Below are 24,087 nucleotides of genomic sequence, written 5' to 3' on the forward strand. Positions count from 1 at the left end.
AAACTATATGTTGCATGGGCAAACACAGTATCTAACTAAAAACTATTGTTTTTAGTTAGATAATTAGATGCATGCGAGTTCGATTTCCCAAGGCAGCAATAAAATTCAACCGAACGTGTTAAAATTCGTAAAAGTGTTAAAACTAAGTAATATATATATATATATATATATAATGAATGTTATGGCAGTTTCACATATGGAATTCGGTTGAAGAGAGCTAGCATTTCAACTCAATTGTCAGCTATGCTTTTATCTTTCGGTTGCACGATATTTTGTTAATACCGCACCAATCATATGCACGTTTTAATAAATAGACTGCCTTTGCTGTCTGTTTCTCGTTAGGCTTAATTACCGTAAAAGGAGAAAAGTCACAAAAGTGAAAAATGTTCCTGGTCCGGGGGATTCCCTTATTCAGGTAATATTCACTAATTTCATGTTATTATTATTATTACCACGGGCTACTCCAGGAGTCCTTAGACTCATCGAGGGAGGCCCTAAACATCATGTTCACACAGCTGTTCAACATTCTCACAGTATCTATCATACCTTGCCTTGAACTCGCTCACTGTCATAGCACCCACAACAGACTCTGCCAGCTTATTCCACTCATTTACCACTCTAAAAGTAAAGAACCCAGCTCTAACACCCCTGCTAACCACACTCTTGCCCAGCTTCCATGGGTGTCCCCTAGTTCTCCCACCACCAGTCCTGATCTCAAAAATATCATCTGAATTAATCCTATAGAATCCTTTTAGCAATTTGAATGTCTCAATCATATCTCCCCTTTTCTGCCTATCAACTAGTTTCTGCAACCCACAAATCTTCAACCTGTTCTCATATGGTTCATTCCATAGACCTGCTATCATCTTAGTCACTCGCCTCTGGATCCTCTCAACCTCCTCCCCATCAAGAAGGAACCGAGGTGACCAAATCTGGGCACAATAGTCGAGATGAGGTCTTATCAGGGCTCAGTACAGAGGTACAATAACTTGTTTTTCTCTGCTCATCAAGGTATTTTTCAACAACCAAGTGAGTTGATGAGCTGATTTAACTACTTTCGCAATGTGCCCCCTAAACTTCATCTCCCTATCCACCAACACTCCCAAGTCCCTGGCCTCATCAATCTCTTGGAGTACAGTTCCACCAATGTGGTATACTGCTGCTAATCTTTTCACTCCGAAATGCATAACCTTACATTTTGTCACATTAAATTGACATCCATTCTCCTTAGTCCAGAACTCCAATCTATCTAAGTCATCTTGCAAGACTTTGACATCTTCTGCATTCACTATCGCCCTACCCAACTTTGCATCATCAGCGAACAAATGAACTGTCCCACTTAGACCCTTCCCTATATCGTTATCAGTCTGTGGTGTGCCAGTATTGGTAAGTGGTGATATTATTTGATCTATTCTACGTTAAAAAATTTAACCCTGAGATGGATAAGTGGTTGGTAAAAAATAAAAAAAATAAAAAAATCCTGCGAACAATCAGAAGAAGCAGAAACAGACTTAAAAAAAAAAAAAAAAAGGACAGTATTTTACCAGAACAGCCTGCATCGTCTTCAGACCCAAACGGTAAGAGGCAAAAAATGTAATATATGCATTTGATTTTTGCAATATTCGCAGTGTATGTTTTGTATTTGAATATAAATACAATAAATATTATAATAATATATCTCTATTACGATTTTTTTTTCGAGGGGGGCCGTGAAATATTTTAATTTTTACAAAGGGGGCCCTGACATCCAGAAGTTTGGGAAGCACTGGCCTAGAGGACAGACAACATTCGCAGCATACTGAGATGGTCATTAGTGAAGAAGAGATCCAGGATGTTTGGAAGTTGTTTGACATTCTGGTGGGCATGTGAACAATTTGTGAGATTGTTTGTGTGACTGCAAATATCGTATTCTCTCTATCTGCTTGATCTCTGCCTTTGGAAGGGCAGCTAGCTGGTGCTATGAACACTGAAGTCTTCGAGGAAAATGACTTCACTATTAGGAAAGCTGGACTGAACAATATTAACATTTAGGGAAAGAAAATTGAAAAGTTCAGAGTGGATGTTGGCAATAGCAGAGCGATAGAGACAGCATATAAATCTGATAGAATGAGATGGTGATTTTTATCCAAAGGAGGTAAAAATTGGGGATTCAAGGTTGGATACTCTTTGGCATGGTATACTGGAGAGAACATATGCATAAAAACCACCTCTGAGGGAAAGGAGTCAAAAAGTGTAACTGGGAAAGCAGAGATGAGTGATGTTTGAGGAGAGAGTGAGATTTGAGATAGGAAAAGTAGATGAGGTTTTGCAGACTATAGGCGGAAATGAACATCATTAAGGTTGGAACTGGGTTCGTGTATATCTGTAAAATGGATCTGGAAGGTTCTGTGAAGTTTGCTGTTGAACATATGGGTTCACACACATTCCTTATGCAGCATTTGGATTCAGGTTTCCATGCTGGTTATTTGGAGAATTTGATTTTTTCACTAGTGTTCCTTCTTTATAAGAACTGTCCATGCTTCATCTCCGCCTTGATGTTTCTCTTCCAGTTCTTGTTTGTAGTCACTGTCTTTGTTCCCACTGTGTGTAGGTCAGATCTAGCTGGCCTAATACATGTGATGGGAGGGAGAGGGGAACTTCTGACATATTCAGGGCTGATAAGAATGCAAATCAGCTCATCAGGTATTGCAAGTAACTTAAATTAAGGGGATATTAAATCCCACATAGTTTTAAAACCGAATAAGAAACTCAAAGATTGGAATCAGAGAGTTTCTTGCCGAATATAGTAAACTATAAAGTATCGGCGACACTAGCGTTAGCAAATGCAAGTGATCCTTGTACGTAGTACAATACCGGACGACTCGTTGCAAAGGTGGGGGAAGTTCAGATCGCTATTCTTAGGTATTTTCCATAATGTAAAAACACATTTCCTAGGAAATGTATGCTGTTATTACATTATGGAGAGAGGTCACTACCCAGACCGGTTTCAGCCTTTTTTGAGGCTTCATCAGTGAGTAGCTAGACCTAATGCCAAAGTGTATAGCGAAAAGAACTTATATACTCTGCGAACGAGTTATCCAAACAGGTGCAACCATCAAGTTACTTAAGTATAAAGAGCTAATAAGCTTCATTTCGGCAATGAAAACATTACTTAAATTAAGGGGATATTAAATCCCACATAGTTTTAAAACCGAAGAAGAAACTCAAAGATTGGAATCAGAGTTTCTTGCCGAGTCGTCCGGTATTGTACTACGTACTAGGATCACTTGCATTTGCTAACGCTAGTGTCGCCGATACTTTATAGTTTACTATATTCGGCAAGAAACTCTCTGATTCCAATCTTTGAGTTTCTTATTCGGTTTTAAAACTATGTGGGATTTAATATCCCCTTAATTTAAGTAATGTTTTCATTGCCGAAATGAAGCTTATTAGCTCTTTATACTTAAGTAATTGCAAGTAACTTTTATTAAGCAAGAGAAGTTCACTCCATCTCTCCATATAACCATGGGCCAAGAAGCAGTGACACATGAAAATTTTCATGGAGTCAAAATTGCACTGTTCAGTAAGCCTACAGATGCCAGCACTACATCACTTTCAGAATGGAAAATCACATGACAGTATCATATTTTTTCTTTTCTGTCTCAATCGTATCTTGAACTAACAAGGCAATGAGGTCATGATGCTATTAGCATTAGGCATATTAGCATTGAGATGCTGATCGTGAATTGCTTTGAGCTTTTCAATTGTAATCATTTTCTGGGAGAAGGTTTCATCGAGCATCATAAGGCACTGTTCCAAGCTGTCCAAGTGCTTTCTGAGGTTTAGGAACTGTTTAATAGAGGGGAGACACAGGGACAGAAAAATGGATGGCTGAAGTTGCTTAGAAGTTTGAGTGCTGATTTGTCAATCTTGACACAGTTGGCATGAGTCCACTGGCAACCTGATCAAAAATCATATAGAAAGCAATTTCTGAACTATTCATTTTTCAGCTTTGGCACTTTAAAGCTTCAAGAGGTCTGCCTGCAGTGGCAAGACTCAAAGTGGTCTTTCATCGCTTGCCTTTGTTACCACCATCTTTGCTTTGTGCTGCAGGCATGGCTACACGCCAACCTTGGTATGGCTGATATCAGAATACAGGAAAACTTTTATTTTTCTTTTTGAAATTCTCAGGGTACTTATGGTTTGATTAACATTTTTCAGTCCCTTGAGAACTATTGCTACTTTCTTTTGGGACAGAAGTGTGGTAAAATCACTTCTAAAGTAATATTTTTTTGCATGCAGAGCTGTGAATGATTGGAATGCAAATTATAAAGTATGCAATTGGTGACCATATTGCTACTTTGAGTTTTCCAGATACTAAAATCAAATATTTGACTAATGTAATTGAAAAGGAGAAAAGAAGCTATGAATGATTGGAATGCAAATTATAAAGTATGCAATTGGTGACCATGTTGCCTGAGAGTGTAGTGTCTGCATTACCCAATTAGGGATCTTAGGGTAATAATATGTCAGCAGGGGCACGCCAGCCATATGTGCAATGTGTGTGATGCACACAAGTGCCAGGATATAAAGGTGCCAAAGATTTGGTATGATATTTTAAATAAAGTGAATTTTGTCAGAAAAATACTGCAGTCGTCATCTATGAATCTCCAACTTACTTTAGATGTATTGAATGATCTAAATCAATTTTTAAATGATTATAGGTCTGATGAAACTTTCAAAGAAACTGTAGAAAGCTAAAATTAATTGCAGCAAATTTTGACGCAGAATCTGTATTTTATAGTAGCAGACCACTAAGGCGACGTAAAAAGACAACACAATTTGATTATGAACATGAAAATGAAAATATAGTAGATCCTGAAATTTCATTTAAAGTAATTTTTTTTCTCTGCATAATAGATCAAACATTACAATCTTTGCAGGAAAGATTTACTTTATTAAAAGAACACATGAATTCATTTCAGTTTTTGTATTTGTTAAGTACTTCCCAAAATCAAGAATATTTATTATCTTGTTGTAAAAAGTCATCATCATCATCATCACGCGTATCAAGGATTAAGGCCTAGCATGGCCTGTTCCGGCCTTAGAAGTTATTGTTGAATCGTTTAAGAGGACGTCCTGGTTTTCTTTTTCCTAATGGCTTGTTTTGGTAATCTTTCTGTTTTCATTCTTTGAACATGTTCCATCCATTTATGTTTAGATTTTTTAATTTTTTCTATTACTGGTTCTTGGTTTAATTCTTTCATAATTTCTTCGTTTCTTTTGTGATCAAATAGGGTATACTTTGCAGTTTTTCTCATAAACTTCATTTCTGCTGTTGTTAATCTTTGTTTGTCTTTTTGTAGTATTTTTGATGTGTATTGAGAGGGGCAGCAAACTCAGGGACTGCTCTGGGTGGCAACAGCTCTAGCTACGTCACTGACTTCATGTATATGCAGTATGCAAGTAGTTGAATTTAGTTATATGCATTTCATGTTAGTGGACACCCTATGGTCACTTCCACATCAAATAGCGCTTTCAGAGTGAAGCCTTCTGCAAGAAGTGTTAGGGTCGCTTGCTGAGACCCTTTCCACAAAGAACCAGTAGAACAATCAGAAACATCCATGCCCACGGCAAGATTTGAACCCAAAGTCTCTTGGCTGGAAAGGAGTTATACTATACTATTCCTAGCAGCTAAAAAAAATGCTACCGTGTCCGGGGTAGCCGACGCAAGTGCCTCTTCAGCACAGGAAGCAGTTGGGAAATATGCAGTGTGGTCAACCAAAAAGTGTTCTTACCTCCTAACTTTCAATATAAGAAAGCTTTATAAGACAGGAAAGCTGGGACTAATGATAAAGAAATCGGAAAAAATTAAATGGGATATAATTGGTCTCACGGAAACACATTGGCCAGGAGAAGGAGCTATAAACTTAGAAAGTGGAAGACTGTTCTACTCAGAAAGAGACGATAATGTCCACAGAGAAGGGGTTGACTTGCTAGTAAAAAAATACTCTTATAAAATCCATCACAGTCATTGAGACATATGGACCAAGAATGATCTCAATTAGAATGAAAGCTGAGGAAGAGGGGATATACATAAAACTAATCCAGATCTATGTACTGGACTATTCATATGATGATGAAGAAATAGATAAGAAATAGATTCTATCAGAAACTACAAAATCTCATAAACAAAACCAATAAAAAAGATATCTTAATAGTCATGGGAGATTTCAACTCCAAAATAGGGAAATACTCGCCAGATATGAAAAGTGTCATGGGCAAATTCGGAATAGACGAGAGAAATAACAGAGGAGAAATTCATTTTAGAAATTATGGAAATTAAAAGAGTTATAAATAACTCTTTTAATTTCCCAACGTTTCGATCTTCATATTAAGATCATCATCTGGAGTATATACAAATATACAAGGACAAGCTGAGTTACATTACACACAGTAAGCTAAAGGAACAATGATTTGATCACCAGTTATTCTACTGGCACGACCTCTAGTGGAAAAAAAATATTGCAAATTAATTAATTATTTAGAAACTAAATAATTTCCTGTCAAAACTAAATTCTATCTAAGATAACATGGGACAATATTCTTTCTTTCTTATAGATAGTCTTCTTTCAGTAATAATGATGTCCTATTTTTAACATTACAATTGTTATTTTAGATTTAAGATTGTGGATTATCTACAGTCCTGTTTATGTTAAAACAGGACTGTTTTAACATAAACAGTTAACTCTTAGAGAGCAAGGTTCTGTGCATAAAATATGTGCCTTCCATATGCTTGGGATTTTTAGACCATCATTATTGTTCAGATTGGGGTGGTTGATAAGAATCTCATAAATTTGTTTTCATACCATGTTTTGGTGTGATGTAAACAACTGGTGCTTTTCCAGTCAATTCTATGTAAAGTGTTCAGGGCATGATCAGAAAGGCCAGTTTATATTCCTTTTGTCTGATAGGAATTGTGTGTCCTGTTTCCCCTATATATGGTAGATTACAGGTGCAAGAAATACGGTATACTCCAGGGTGCAATAAATACGGTATATGCCAAATCATCCAAAGACCCACTCCCTCTGCTGGAGGGAGTGAGTCTTTGGATGAGTTGAGTAAGCTTTTTAGTTTTGCAGGAGGTTTAAAAGGTGGCTTTGAGGTTGTATTTCTGTAGTATTCTGTTTATTTTATCTGATGTCCCTTTAATGTAAGGAATGGGCATAGTTTTATTGTAATCTGGTTTATCTTTTTTTTTTTTTATTGAAGTCTTGCTAGAATTTTTGGGACGTGGAATGTGAGAACCCTCCTACAAATTGGAAAATTGGAAGAGAGAGAAATGGATAGATTAAAAATAGCCATATTGGGAATTAGTGAAATGAGATGGACTGGAACTGGAGACTTTTGGAGCAGTGATTACAGAATCATTTATTCAGATGATGAGACAGCAAAAAATGGAGTCATGGTGGTTCTCAATAAGGAATGGGGAAGAAGAGTAATCAACTCAGTAAAATGTAGTAGCAGATTGATAATGGTAAAACTAGAAGCAAAACCAACAAATATTATAATAATACAAGCTTACATGCCTACTAGTGACCACAGTGATGATGAAGTTGAGAGAGTATATGCAGATATTGAGAATCTAATCAAACTGACCAAGAAGGAAGATAATCTTATTGTCATGTGGGATTGGAATGCAGTCATTGGTGAAGGCAAAGATGGTAGAGAGGTGAGAAAGTATGGACTTGGATGCCGAAATGAAAGAGGAGATAGACTTTTGGAGTTCTGCCACCAATTCAATCTGATCATTACTAATACCTGGTATGAGGTACCAAAAAGAAGAAGGTATACTTGACAAATGCCAGGGGATATAGGAAGGTACCAAATAGATTATATTATGACAAAAAATAGATTTAAAAATCAAGTAAAATCATGCAAAAGTTACCCAGGAGCTGATGTTGATAGTGACCACAATTTGGTTTTATTGAAATGTAATCTGAAATTTAAAAAGTTGTCATGACCAAGGAAAAGGCCCAAATGAAACATAAGTAACCTGAAAACAGAGAAACACCATAGAAACTATAAACAGCAAACTGATGAAAGCATTAAAACTGGAGAGAGGGAAAAGAAAAACATAGAGGAAAAATTGATTCATTTGAAGGATAAATCATCAAGGCTGCCAATGACTGCATAGGATTAAGGAAGAAGCAAATAAAAAAAACCACGGATCACCCAGGACATTCTAGATCTAATAGATGAAAGAAGAAAATATAAAACCTCCCTAAAAGAAGAAAGCAAAGACAAATATAAACATATAAAAAATATGATAAATAGAAAGTGTAAAGAAACAAAAGAACCATGGTATACAGAGAAATGTAAAGAAATAGAAGATCTAACAAAGACTGGAAGAATCGATAAACCTTATAACATCATAAAAGGAATAAGCCAGCAAAACAAGACAAGAAGTACAATTATCAAAAATAAACAGGGGAACATACTTATAGATAAGGAAGAAATTTCGGAAAGATGGAAGGAGTACTTAGAAGATCTATATAGCAGAAAAGATTTAGATACCAAGGCTATAGAAGATGAAACAAGACTTGATATGGAAGAAATTGGTCCAACTATATTAAAAGATGAATTTGAATGGGCACTGAATGAATTGTCTGCCAACAAGGCACCGATAACATCCCCTCAGAATTAATAAAATACTCAGGAAACATAATTAAGTCATACCTTTTCAAGATCATAAAGGATATTTATGAAACAGGGATCATCCCCTAAGATTTTACACAATGCTCTATCATACCCATTCCTAAAGTAAATAATGCAAACAAGTGTGAAATCATCGAACAATAAGCTTAATATCACATCCTTCCAAAATACTACTCAAAATTATACAAAAAAGACTAACAAAGAAGGTTGAAGAACATGTTGGCAATGACTAGTTTGGATTCAGGAATCAGCAGGGGACAAGAGAAGCAATTCTAGCTCTAAGAACAGTTACTGAAAGAAGATTGGAGAAGAATCAAATACTCTGATAGTCTTTCTTGACTTGGAGAAAGCCTTTGATAGTATTGACTGGAATCAAATGTTTCACCTCCTAAAAACAATAAAGGTAGATTGGAGAGATAGAAGGCTCATATTTAATCTTTACAAGCATCAGGAAGCCCTAATAGAAGCAGCCAGCAATACAACAAAAACCGCAATAGCAAAAATACGTAGAGGTGTACGACAGGGGTGCTCTCTTTCACCCATATTGTTTAATCTGTACATAGAAGATGCAATAAATAAACTGAAAGAACTAATAGAAACCGGAATTAAGATAAATGGAATTGATATCAACTAGCTATGGTTTGCAGATGATATAGCAGTTTTAGCTGATAATGAAAACAAACTGAAAGCCACCCTAACAAAGATGGAAGAAATCTTCACACAGTACAGCCTAAAAATTAATTATAAGAAAACAAAATTATTAATTACAAGTAAAGCAAATCCAATGAAAATAAACCTGGAAATAAATAATAACCTACAAAAACAGGTATCCTCTTTTAAATATCTTGGAAGTCTTATCACAGAAGATGGAAGAAACCAATCAGATATTAAAGCATGAATAATCCTAGCCAAAGAGCATTCTATAACAGAAGAAACATTTTTACCAGTAATGGACTTAGCATCCAGCTCAAAAAAAGGCTAGTGAAAACATACATATGGAGCATTGCATTATATGGTTGTGAGGCCTGGACTCTAACAAAACAAGACATGAAAAAGTTGGATTTGAAATTTGGTGCTGGAGAAAGATGATGAAAATTAGTTGGACAGAAAAGAAAAGTAATGAAGAAGTTCTGAATATAGTTCATGAAGAGCGGTCATTAATGAAACACATCAATAAGAGAAGAAAAAGCCTATTTGGACACCATTTGAGGCATGGGAGACTGATTACAGAAATAATGGAGGGGACTGTAGAAGGAAAGAGGCCACGAGACAGACCAAGAATTTCATATATAAATAACATAATGATGCTAACTGGCACTAAGAGTTATGAAGAGATAAAAAGGAAGTCACAAGACAGGATGTTGTGATGCACTGCTATATTTACCAATTTTCGGATTGATGCACCAAAGAAGAAGAGCTAGAATTTCATTAATAGTGTTATGGCTGTAACCATTTTTTTAGAAAAGTGTTATGGCTTAAGTGTTTTTAGAATAGTGTTATGGCTGTAACCATTTTTTAGAAAAGTATTGCTCATAACTTTAAATTCTTTTTTCAGTGCTTGTTCATTAGAGCAGATCTTCAAAGCCTTGTTTTTTAGAGTATTAATGACACCTAGTTTTTGTGTTGTTGGTGGTAGGAGACTACATTTTAATAAGAAAGAAATGGAAAGCATCAGTCCAGAATGTCAAAGCTCTAAAAAAAATCTGATTTTGACTCTGATCATGATGCCTCTCAGCAAAGATTAAATTAAAATTCAAAAATAACATTCCAAAGAGCAACTGTAACCTAATAGACATAAGCATAACAAACAAAGAACATATAATTAAATTATATGAGAATATCATACAAACTGAACTGCAAAACAAAGTTCTGCCTACTGCCCACCACTAGTATTTTCACAGACAATTACAAACATCCATGCCCACAGCAGGATTTGAACCAGCAGCCTTTTGGCTAGAGAGCGGATATACTAACCACTCAGCTAACCAGGCCAGCTGATATAATAACCTCTTATTTTACTGTGTTACTCTAAGAACTATTGCAACATAAAAATTCATCCTATGTTTATTGGAAATTGAGTTGGTTTACACAGTTATGATTTTGCCAGCATAGCTAGATGAGTGATTTGTGTATCATCTCTTCAACTAGCAGCCTGTGAGTTTGAATTTTAATGTGGACATGGATGTTTTGTAAACTTCTCCAGATGAGAAATGAATTTCATCATTTAGAGTGAAACAACCATCTTGCTTAATGGAGGACCTGAAGTAGCTTGAAAAGTTCCCAATTTGATCTCTAGAGCATAGTTTCTAGACTATCTAATTCTTAATTGTCAGCAAATCCATGATATTAATACTAATGTATTATAGGTCAAGAACCTTTTGTGGGTTGATTCCTATTAAAAATAAACTACTCACATTAAGAATAAATATGATGTAAAAAGTTGCTACTATATGTATCAATATTGGCACTCGTGAGGCAACAGTAGTGACGGTTTTTTAAGAAGTGCTCCGGATTCAAATAAGTTATTCTTGAAATAATTAATTGTATATGAGTGATTGTTTGAGTAAGAGCTGCTATAAAAGTTGTGCGCTACTAGTATTATTAGTGTGTGGGATATTTTGCTTAAACTTGATTATAAATTCGTTGTTTTTAACCCTTAGAGTAGTAACCGGCAGAGGAAAGATGGCAGCGGCTTTGTCAGTGCACAACTTTAACTTAGATTTTAGTCATTTTGTGAGTGCGAGGTGTGCTACTTGATTACTTTTGATTACATAGATGGTTTGTGGACATTTAGGGCTGATGGAAGGAGGGTATGCGCGAAGTGTGAGGATTTGATGAGTGCTAATATGAATTTGATGACAGAAAGTGTTAGTAGCGAGAATGTTGCGGGAAAGATGAGTGCTCATTTGAAAGAGAAGCAGGGGGTGAAAAAAAGGCAAAAAATTGTTAAGAAAGCATTGAAAAAGAAAACGAGCGATTTGAAAACCGTAATGGATGGTAAAAAGAAAAGGATGAATGAGAGTGAAAGTGTGAAGTGGGAGTTGAGAGTTGGAAAATTAGAAAGATTGAATGATACAGAGAATGTGACGCGAGATTCGAAAGTTGAATTGGGTTGGATGAGGCAAAAGATTAAATGGATGCGGAGTGAAATTAAGAAAATTCGGGTGAAAATGATTAAAACAACTCAAGTAGGTACGAAAGAGTTAACAAAAGATGAGCGAGTGGCGTTGTATGGTGACTTCATTATTAAAGGTGTGCTGGATGAGAGGATGCACAAGGTATGTTTTCCAGGCGGTAAAATGAGTAGAGTGATTGAGGCATTGGATATGAGGAGAGAGCGAGTGAAGGAGTTTATGGTTTTAATAGGTACGAATGACTTGACAGAGGACAAAGAGTACATCAGAATGGATATCAGGAGGCTGCTTAGATGGATAAAAGAGAATAATGTGACAGAAAGGGTAGTAAGCGTGTTGCCTAGGTATGACTGTGGTGAGATGAGGCGGAGAGCAAGGATTATGAATGGTATGTTGGCTGAAATGTGTGAGGAGAGGAGAGTACAATTTGTTAATGTGTGGAATGAGTTTGAAGGACAAAGTTAACTGTATGGGAGCGATGGACTGTACTCGAGTGGTTATGGTGCGAGTCATTTGGAGAGACTGTTGCTGGAAGGTAGAGAAGTGAGTATAGAGAATGGATCAGATCAAGTGGGAAGTGATGTGGAAGAGCAGGAGAGCACGACAGGAGAGATTGAAGAAGTGGATATGAATGAGAAAGTAAGTGGCATGAGTATGGAAAATGAGAGAATGCGTGTGCAAGATGAACAGGGAAACAGGGAGGCTCAGGGTGGACAGGGGGACACAGCATGAGAAAGGTGAATGCTTCAAGAGGATTTGACAGCATGTGTAGACAGGAATGGGATGACCTGGGATCAAGAGGAAACAGTTGGAATTGAAGAGGGTTCTAAAATGAATAAGCAGAAAGGGAAATGGCCCCAGTCGAGCATGGGGAATGGGAAATGGCCCCAGGAGAGATCACATCAAATGAGTGTTATCAGTGGAACTAGCTGTAGATCCAGGAATGAGCTGTTGTGTTTATATACAAATGCTAGAAGTGTAAGAAACAAGGCAGATGAAATGGTTGCACTAATTGAGTCTGTTCACCAAAAATTGTTGGAATAAGTGAGACATGGTTAGATGATGACGACATCCTGACAGGAAGAGATGGAAGGATATGATGTGTTTTGTGAGGATAGAAGGGGTAAAAAGGGAGGAGGAGTGCTATTGATGATAGAGAAAGAGTTATGTCCGTACAAAGTAGAGATGCAAGAGGGAAATAGTGCCAGTGGTTTTGAGGCAGTATGGTGTGAGATAGAGGTAAATGGAATGAAATACTTGGTTGGATGTTGTTATAGACCAGAAAATGTGGATGGTAGTGACTATGAAATGTATAATCAAAATTAGCCAAGCAAATAAGAAAAGAGTGATCATTATAGACGATTTTAATTATGACATTATAGACTGGAATGATGAAATAGCAATTGGAAGTAAAGAAAATGACAGTATGTTAGAAAGCACATGAGGATTGAGGGTCTTTGATCTGGTCATCTCATCAGAGGATGTAATTATAAATGAAGTGTTAAATCACCCACCAATTGGTGAGAGTGACCATGAAGTGATTACCTGGATGGTTGCCAGTAGTGCGAGGACCTCTGTAAGAAACGGGTATATGTGGAGCTACAAGAGGGTGATTATGAAGAGCTCAGGAGACAGCTTGCACACGTAGCATGGAATGAGGAGCTAGCTGGAAAAGAGATCAATGCAGCTTGGGAGATTTTCAAAAACTATCTAGTAGATGCAATGTCTAAATGTGTTCCAAGGGTGAGAAGGTTAAATAAAGTACGTGTGAAATGAAGGAATAAAGAGATTAAGCATGCGATACAGAGAAAAAGGGCATTATGGAGGCAGCATAAGAGAAGTGGAAATAAATAACCAATTCCATGAGGACTACAAAGACCAGGCAAGGCAGGTAACTTGGTTGGTGAGGACAGCTAATGAGAGGTATGAACAGCAGTTAGCTAATGAAGCCAAAAAGAATCCTAAGGAGTTCTTTCAATATGTAGCCAGCAAAAAAAAGAATGATTATGGAAGGATGACACTGATTGGAGAAAATGGTATAAAGACAGCTGTTGCAGAAGGTGTGGTGGAGATACTTAATGAGCAGTTCATAAAGTTCTTTCAATCTTGTGAATGTGACTTCATGGAGAGATTGAGAGCAGTTGATGATGGGGAAGAGAATGGGGATGCGAGTTCAATGTTGCAAAATGTAAGGTTTTAAAAGGTATGCAGAATTTATGCTCGGTGAGGATATATTGTCGGTGGTGAAGGAAATAAGAGATCTGGGGATGATAGTGGATAAGGATCTGAAAATTAGTGGACACATAGCCAAAATTGTGAAGACAACACAATTTTGGACACTGACTTGTAGAAGTAGAGAGATTCATGTTCCATTGTATAGGGCTTTGATTAAGCCACACAGACTATTGTGCCCAGATTTGGTCACCTGGTTTTCAGAAGGATGAAGAGATGTCGGAAAGGGTCCAGAGGCGACTGACTAAGGTAGTTTCTAACCTCTGGAATGTCGACTATGAGGAAAGATTGAAAAGATGCAACTTCCAGAGTCTGGTGGACAGGAGGAGAAGGGGAGATATGATAGAGACCTACAAGTTATTAGGGGATTGTTATAGGATCAATGCTGGAGAGGTTCTACAGAAAATAGTGGAAGATCAGGGGAGAACCAGAGGTCATCCCTAGAAACTGTATAAGGAGGGTGTGAGAAGAAGTGGGGAGTGAGAAGCAGGTTTTTTTCATGCAGAGTTGTGAATGATTGGAATGTCTTGCCTGAGAGTGTGGTGTCTGCAGAGAATTTGAGTGTGTTTAATAAAAGGACCTCCTAGATGAGTCTTTGACTCCATGGCATCTTGGGTAATAATAATAATAATGTTGAGTGGACTTTCCATGATGAGCCCTGTACTCCATGCAGGTGCTAGTGCAATAATAATTAGTTTCTTATGCTGAACATTGTAATGTGTGGAAGTTACAATTATTATTACATTAACAGTCCTGGAGTCAAAGACTCATTGAGAGGGGGAGAGAGAGAGGGAGGGTCATACCATTAACAATTATGTAGATTTTAAATATACATTAAATTACATTACAAAATGTCCACAGACTTATCACAGAAATTCTCTCCTCCTTTCTATCATACAGGAGCTTAAACTCATTCACACACTCTTAGCATTTAGAACACAACTATGCAATGCATTCCACTCTCAAAGTAAAAAATAATTCTTCCTACTCTCTTATGCAATTACCAAGGATGGACTTTAGTTCTTGTCCCTTTGTTTTGTTCCCCTATCTGCAAAAAATCTGTCTCATAACTATTTCGTAAATACCTCTCAATCAATATCACCTCTTTCGATTCTATCTGCAAATCTTTGTAGATTACATGACTTCAATCTATCCTCATAACTAACATTCCGCGGTCTTGAAATCATGTTGTCAATTGCTTCTGCACCTTCTCTTGTAAGTTTTTATTTTAAGTTAAACATTTAATCCTTAATAAGGTTTAAAAACTGGTAATAAGTAACTTTTTTTCCTACTAGTTATTAAAAGATGTACTAGAAGCTATACGCACTGCAGCACAGCTGCATATTAAGTTGTTTGTTAATTGTAATTAAATTACAATTAACAAACTTTCTTTCTTTTAAGAATAACAAATCCTACAAACACCTGTCCAAACCCTTGTAAAGGACACATGGAATCATCAGCAAATCTCTCTACCTTTGTGTAAAGAAAGTGCCTTGCCTTGTACCAAAGCAGCAAGCAAGGAAGACAGAAACTGATGAGATCTTGTACAGGAATACATGCAGATACATAAATTAATTACATGAGGTGGAGAAGATAAGGAACCTGAGAGAAGTAGTGGACAAGGCCCTGATAATTTAGGACTACACTACTAAAATTGCAAGTACATTATGATTGATTTATGGCAACGATGCAGAAGCCACTGACAAGTGGCTTCTGCATCATTAATGCTTAAAATTTTACTTAAAAAAACATTAATGCACAAAAGCTTAATGATGCAGAAGCCACTTGTCAGTGGCTTCTGCATCATTAAGCAATAAGGAAAATCAGGCTCTTATAGAGCCCAATCAGGGTACACACGAATTACTGTGTGCAGATTTGGTTTCCTGGTTTCTAAGTAGGAAAGAAGAAAGGATCCAGAAAAGACTGTCGGAGGTGGTTTCTGGAATGCTGGATATGAGGAACGATTAAGGAAATGTAATTTGTAAAGTCTTGCTGACAGGAGGATGGAGATAAGATTTTGATAATATAAGTTGGTAACGGATTATTACCAGATTAAAGTCAAAGAGATTGTTCATAGAATGGGATGACAGTGGTAGAACAATGTGCCATTCATGAAAGCTGCACAAGGTGAGTGTAAGCAGGGATGTATTAAGTATTTATTCTATTTTTATTTTTGCATGGAGAGTTAATGATGAATGGAATGCATTGCCTGTGAGTGTGGCAAGTACAGAAACAGTGAAGAAGTTTAACGCATTGTTTGATGAGTGTGTGTGCATGTGTCAGAACCTTCCAAAGAGTCTTCTGACTCATAGAGGTCTGCTGATGATGATGATAATCATAAGTTAGTATTCTACACAGCAGCATAGCAAGGATAAAAGCAAAATTTGCAAATGAAGTAATTAGATGGATTATATACCGAATAGAAATAACCTAAAAGTCGCCTCCCTAGATTGGCAATTAATCCTCTCTGTTCTTCACCCTTTCTTATATCGCTGATTCTATATTCCAGGTGGATATATTTCCATCTTCACATATCAAAAATTTTCTATGCGTAGTCTTCTAAGAATGTAGCCGATGCAAAGCATCAAGAGAACACAATGCTGTTTTTTATATTTCAAATCACTGGAGGATTCAACACTTGACAATTGATTCCAGCTTTGAGAAGTGTCGTCAGTCCTACCAACGTAAATGATAGGGCTGACCATTTAAAATAAACCTGTACTCATAAAAATGTACAACCGGTGAAATATTTTACTTTTCACAACAGAGTAACTCTTAAATCAATATGAAATTTCGAATTTTAATAAATAAAAATACGTAACTGTTAAGCCTAACTTTCAAAGCAAATGCAAAACAATTTATACAAATAGTTTATCACATATTATGCATGTCAGCAGAATTCGAAACTGTCACTGAAAAATAAAAATCATGCTATCCGAAAAAACTGCTTCCAATTTCCTGTTAGCTGAATGCTCTCTAAACAAGTTTCATTGGGAATGCGATTACTTACCCTGAAAATACGTCGAACTATGGGTACAAAAAAAAAAGTCTAAAAATATCTTTTAGTAGTTACAATGATGGTCACATTCAAAGTTGCATCACATCTAATAAATTTTATATAAATTCATACGAGCATAAATTTTGATAAACACTTCCAAATATTTGATCCAGTACACTGGTCCTGACATAAATACGTACACCGCAGCCATGCACAGATCGCGTGTACGCAGGAACAAACAAACATAGTAAGGTGGCGCTATTGCATCTCTTCCTGCTGCGCTTGCGCTAGAAGCGTTAGTGATAAAGAAAGGCTGGCCGCGTGTTATGGTAGACGGTTCAGATAGAGCTGGAGGTAGAAAAAAGTGGTTACTTGATCAGGAAGCAGCTTTCTTCCGATCCTTTGGTTGTTTCATAGCATACGAATCGATGTGACAGAATTGTGTCATATATATCTCACTAGTCATTTAATCAGAGTTTCTCTACTAATTCGGAGAATTTCAGTTTAACTCGTATGAGTTTTATGTTAGCTCATTCACAAGAATAAATTGTTCCTATTCGGCCTCCAAGGGACTGGTCTAGTACTCCAGCCTCTAGGCAAACGGTGAACGTTACCGAGTGGGTGCATTGACTGGCACTTGCGGTCGGAAAGATGTGGATAGGTGGCTGTATGAGGAGGCCTACCAGACGATGGAGTAAAAGTAACATTTCACTACCGATTACTCTTCTTGGATGGCTCCTACTTGCAAACTTACAAGCGATCGAAGCAGAAACTAACGGAGGTAAGAATCCTTTGCTGCCTTGCATGTTGTTGCTTTCCTGACTCGTTGTTTTTCGCATCACATATTAACCAGGAATGAATTTTACGTGTGAACAAGGCGAAGTTCATTAAATCGAGTGAATTGCTATTTGTGTGGCTTACACACATAGCCTCTTTCTTATGGTTTGAAAGATGTAGCCTTGAAACTGTTTGAATATAAGCGCCAGTTCTGGATGTATAACAATACTAAACCAAACCTATATGTATATAAGCGATGTCGATTATTGTTTTTCTTATAATCTTGCAATGGGAAAAATGTATCGTTATAATTTATGGCAAGAGGGGATTTATTGACTATTTCGTAGCCGAGTTGTATTTATTGTAAGAATATATAATAAATAAATAAAAAAAAATTCGTTAAACCCTGATACTGTTCTGTATCAAGGTTTAACGAATAGTTTAGTTTTGTATTTTATAATTGGCACCATATTTACTCATGGGGAGACAGACTACTGTTTACGGCGCCAAAATATGTTTAGGGTTTTTCTTTTTTAATATAAAATATGGTTAATTTATTATTTTTTTTATTATTTCACTCAATCGCTGTTTTAAGATCGGTCAACATGCCATGTTGACCGATCTTAAATTATTTTACTATTTTAATGTCACAAATGCATACATGAAATGAATCGCGTATATGGTGAAAAAAAAGAACACAATATTTTTTGTTAGTACGGAAGAAGTGATATTACTGCATTGTAAATTCATTTCATAGCGTATTATTAATTAATGTAATATGGAAATTTGTTTAGTATGGCTTGCCAAAAAGTTTCTTGCACGTGGAAAAAAGAAATAGTATTCGTGTGACATAAACATTCAGATTCTTAGGGGAGGAGATTCAGGCTTGTTTTATCTCAACTGGAACTATGGTGTGAATGTTGGAGGGGGGAAAAGGATTTTTTTTTTTTTTTAAAGCAACAAACACCATAATACAATAATTATAAAAATTGTTGTATATTGAACATCATAACATGATTATTAAACGTCATATTACTGTCTGACATTCATTAAATTTAATATTAATTAAATATAATAGTCTGCAGGCATCTAAGCCAGTAAAGGTTGGTCGATTGGTAGAGCCTCTGCTGCTAATGGCTCACGCAAAAAGTTAAGCAAGTTTGAGCGCGGTTACTAGTTGGAAGGGACAATCGTTCGATGTTGTTGACACACTCTCCCTGGATGAGTCTTTGTGACTCCCTGGAGGTGTCACATAATAATAATAATAATCTAAATCTCATAAAGAGCAACCGAAAATTCTGTAGCGAAACCTAAGGCGTTTTTTGCGAGATCATCTGCAAGAATTTTGTTTGCCGGAGGAATGGACTGTGGGAGCGAAGCAACAGCTTTATCCCGAATTTTTAACACGCGAGAAAGTGAATAATCAGATTTAAAAAAAAAATTAAAAATACCGATATATTATTTGAATTTTGTCCTGTGAGAACATACTTTTTCGAACTCTTAAAACCCTTAGTACTATTATCATGCTATTTCAGGTTCACTTTTTTTTTTTTTTATGGACTGAAGAGCGTTCATACCCCCCCCCCCTCGCTTCAGTAGTTCTGGATTATTTCTTCTTTTTTTTATTTTTGTTTTTTAAATACTTCTACAAAATGCGTTTCGTCGAATTGGAGCCAATGGCAGCTATAGGAGAATCTGTAGTTCATATTAGTAGGTAAATAATATTGTAAATACCTGAGAAAATAACCGCGTATTTTTATTTACATTTTCCATGCGGGATTTCCAAAATTTTAGTTGGAGCAACATTACTGAATGATAATCTTTGTATGCCTTATCCATTCAGGAACTCTTTGCGATGTTTCTAATTATGTAAATAAGCTGTTGTTATTGATAAGAAGCTGTCTGTCTGAAAATATTCTGAAATTCGGAGAATAAAAATGACAAGTAAAGTTCCATAAGGCTGTCTTTGAACTATTATTTAATTTTGTATAGCAGTATGCGGATGTTTTGCTAATGAGATAATGCAAAATTAGGGAAGTCGATATGAAACGACTGACATAATACTTCGGGATGGTTTGAGTAGATTGTAATAGCGCAGAAAGAAGAAAATTGTGATCGTCACTAGTCGCCTTGGTTTTAGCGAGATGTGGAAACTGCAAAAGTGGTGTTTGGACTGTGGAGCGTTGTATATGAGGATACGGTAAGGTATGTGAATTCCATTGTTTGCCCAATACGTTGAATAAACCTGATACAAGTTGAAGGAATTGTACTGAAGGTGAGTTTTTTTAAATCTAATGGTACGAGTGGATATCCAAGGAGAGGATTTTCATTTGTGTTGAGTGATTGATTGGTTATTTTAATTACGGCCATTGCAACTAAGGCTGTATGTATGTTATGTGTTTTTCTGGCCGGTTTGTTCCTAAACGGCATTCGAGCCCAGTTCTTTCCAATCAGAGGGCATCGCCTATACCGACTCACTGTAATTGAAGAAACTCAACATGTTGCCAGAGGAAGTGGTGCGCTAACGGCGTATGATTAAAGAAAGGTGACGGGCATCGGGTAAGATAGATAGAATAGACCTTCCACAGCGAGTACTAAAACTCCTTTGAGCTACCTGATTTAATAAATGGTAATAAAAACAAAAAAATCATTTCATGGTGTATTATGGAGTTTTCCCACGTTTATTCAGATGTTATTCTTTTCAATGATGCGTAATGTCCTTTTGACAATGTTTTTTTAACATTTCTTTGTATATCGTGATTTGGACTACTAAGCTAAGAATAAATTCAAATGAATCTGTTCATGTATAGAATATTTCCAGTTTATTGGTATAGTTGGAAACTGTTTCAAGTGAGATCCTTCAGATGTTTTGGAAATTGAAGGATTTCAAAACGGATAGGCCATTATGTAAAAAAAAAAAAAAAAAAAAAAAACTCAATTTAATACAACGGAAATCATTAATTTTTCATATTTGTATTCTGTACTAAACCGGGTATGTGCTACTGTACTGCATGGATCGCACACTCGTGAAGCGGAGACCCAGTTAGTTACATAGAAAATTCATTCCATAACTTTAAAAAATTTCCATAATATTAAAATTTTTTTTTTTTTTTTTTTTTTTTTTATTTTTTTTTTTTTTTTTTTTTTATAATACACCCTCTTCGAAGTTAATAAGAGTTGAAGTCTGACATATAGAAAGATCTAATAAGCGATTTCCAAATGTCACACAAGATTAATTCGCGGTTCCTATTAAGTGTGCCTTGTGAAAAGATGACCGTAGTAGATTCTTTCTTTACGAACAGTAAAGATGCCTTCAGTGTAAGGCATGGAGCTCTTATTCAACTCAGTGTCGTGTGTGAAAAATGAAAATCCAAGCTCGAGTTGTCTTCTGTTGTTGTTGTTGACGTCTCCAATGCCTTCTTTCTGTTCTTATTTCAAAACTACTTGGATGTCTTGCCTGTACAAGAAGGCCAGACATTAATAATATAAGGGTCACGGGAGCATGGAATATTTTGGATTCGAGGATGTTTTTAGAAGGGGTTGGGATCTAGGAGAACAGTAAACATCGTATAGTCAAAATAGGCCTAAACACCACACTGATGTCATGCGTTTTTAGGAAACTAGCGCTCTTGATAGAAAGTCTACCAATATGAGGGATGGAAACGTTCATGATTTTGCTGTGGAGCAGAATTATAAGATAGCAAATTCTGTACAAGTTTTTGTGAATATCCGTTGCGAACAAGTTGTTGAAGTAGAGTTTGTAGGTTGATGAGCAAATGCTCATCAATCTAGTGGAGATATGGTGATGACACATTCATCATTAGGGTTTTTAGGCAATTAATGCAGCCAGATTACCAATCCTTTGCTACATTCCTTAAGTACCAGTATTTATGCTTTAGATCTGTGTGTTCATGGCGGCGGTGTGCCTTTTTTTGAGGATCGAAAACCCTCCACTTCCACACGCAATTAACGTACATAATACACTGGCCTCATAGCCCGTGAGTAACTTGGGCTGTAAATCTAAATAAACCAAACCCTACACCTCTGTATGCAACAGGCTTACTCACATTTGGTAGAAAACGCCTGATAAAGGGTCCTGACGTCCTAGACGATATTCGAACCCGTTTTTCTAACCAAGGGCTCGTTTATACTAACTCATCTACGGAGACTCCAGCAACTGAATATTTCCAATTACACCATCATTGATGGAACGGCATTCTCACATTTCTTGACAAATCCAATATTTATCGGAACATATTCATTGTCATTAGTTTTGGACTGATAATCCCTTCTCCTTGATAAGTCAGAATACGCAATCATTTTTTGTTGCTGCGTTTTGGTCCCTCATTGGCTAATTAAGACCAGGGCAGACTATTACAGTACTATTGAACCCACCGTAATGTTCAGTAATTGTTGTTGTATATACTCAGGAATCACTTCTTTTCCGGTACCTAATTGAATTAAACTTGAGGACCTTTTTTTTTTCCCTCCCAAGATAGGAAAACCGACCATAAAGCACCTTAGTTAACAAAAACAATATACTGTGTAATCCCAGATAACTCAATTTAGCACCTATGTTAATCGTTGACTTCATTTTGCCATCACTACGCACGGCGATGTGTGTTCGATAGGGGGGGGGTGCATATCTTTCTCCTTAGGAAAGTTAAGTATTTAATGGATGGGAATGAAGTAGAAACTTAAAAATAACATTCATCTCATGATAAGAAAGTAAGGCATTTAAAGTGTATCTTGTGGAGCCAAAAAAAATAAATGATTCAGAAACTATCATAAAATGATTTCACGTTATCATTTTTGAATAGACGCCCCCCCCCCCCCACGGTGATCGCATACACACAAGTGGTTTCGTAACCTGTACCATTAAAAGAAAAAAAAACCATTGTTAACATTGGATTTGAAGTCTTTCAAATTCTCTTTAGGAAATACATAAGAGGGGATTTTTTTCCAAAGACATCAGTAGAGGGAATGAACGACGAAGGTGAAAAAAAAAATAGGTTGCTCTTAAAGATGGGTCACTAACAGGGACGACTCGTGATAGGCACTGCGGAACTGCAGCATCCCCCAATTTTTCTCGATATATAAATATATTTATTAATTTATTTATATTTGCTTGTAATATTTAATTTTATCATCAACAATCCTAAACAATTCTCTTATTTTATATAAAAAAATAATAAAAATAAATAATAAAAATCCATCTTGTAATAACACTTAGGAGGGCGCTAGCAGCACTGTGTTTACCACAGTGTCATATTGCTACGCGCGCAAGCATATGCACGTCATAGTGAGATGCGAGCTATTAGCGTAATGGGGAACTGTCCGTCACGCAGTTCCACTGTTATTTATATGCAGTTTGCGCCAGTAGTAGAGTGTTCGTAGTACTTATCATGTTTACTCCGTCTCTTTAAATATTTGGACTTTACAAATAAAGAATTGAATTATAATGTCCAAAAATTGTAAATCTTTAAATAATAATTCAAAATTTTTAAGTAATTTTGAATTACACAACTGTATAATTTTATCGATAATTAACAATATTTTTCATGTTTAATTTTTTTTTAATTTTTACCATAATTTTGATATTTTATCCAAACACGTATACACTGTACTTACAGTGTGTATATTTCGAAAGTTGCAGCACCCCCACGATTTCAAACCACGAGCCGCCACTGGTCACTAATCAACCCAATTCTTCTCTTCTGCACAGAGTGATGGGTTTTTAGAAATGAGCTTAGGAATACTATTCCACATATGAGAGTACTACTTAGTACTCTCATTAATCTGGTCTATGATTTCTTTTTATAAGAATTAATTGTTCAGAGTAAAGTAACATCTTTAGCGAAACGGCACCCATTTTTCTTAGATTTAGCGGAGACGATATTTACAGTATGTTGATGCCAAGCAAGACTTGTTAGTTGTCACAAGAAGATTAATCTCGCCTTGATCATAATTTGTAATCAAAAATAAGACGTAGCTGCATTCTGACCTCGCTTCGGCTTCTGGAACATTGCTATGTACTTTTACCGGGCGCACGCGCAGAAGGCTTCGCGATGGTGGTCTGTGTGCTAGGCGACCGATAGTTTGCTTGCCCCTGTCCCTATACTATAGGAGGCTTCGTGTCGGTTGACTCCCTAGACTAATCGTGGTCGGTATGTTTCACAAATCAGTCCCGGTTTGCTTTACAAGGCGATACCAGGCGTACTCTGATCCGGAGAGAACCAGAGACACGTC

At 36.4% G+C, this 24,087-nt stretch overlaps 2 protein-coding genes across 2 annotated transcripts in view; one reads left to right on the forward strand and one right to left on the reverse strand.

The window, feature by feature from the left end:
* LOC150092272 (CAP-Gly domain-containing linker protein 4-like) overlaps positions 1 to 17,206 on the reverse strand; it is a 136,822-nt gene extending 119,616 nt beyond the window's left edge. The window contains exon 1 of the mRNA XM_090415076.1: positions 17,074 to 17,206. The gene's annotated coding sequence lies outside the window, so the exon portion shown is untranslated. The remainder of the gene's footprint in view (positions 1 to 17,073) is intronic.
* A 208-nt stretch (positions 17,207 to 17,414) lies between these two features.
* The window catches only part of LOC150092273 (tyrosine-protein kinase transmembrane receptor Ror2-like), a 216,476-nt gene continuing 209,803 nt past the window's right edge, over positions 17,415 to 24,087 (forward strand). Inside the window, exon 1 of the mRNA XM_090414928.1 lies at positions 17,415 to 17,842. Within this exon, the coding sequence (XP_090271054.1) occupies positions 17,713 to 17,842 (130 nt within the window). The 5' untranslated portion in view covers positions 17,415 to 17,712. The remainder of the gene's footprint in view (positions 17,843 to 24,087) is intronic.

This window comes from Typopeltis vanoorti, chromosome 26 (genome assembly GCF_054136105.1).
Source record: "Typopeltis vanoorti isolate ZY-2024b chromosome 26, IOZ_Tvanoo_1.0, whole genome shotgun sequence".
Taxonomy (NCBI): Eukaryota; Metazoa; Arthropoda; class Arachnida; order Uropygi; family Thelyphonidae; genus Typopeltis; species Typopeltis vanoorti.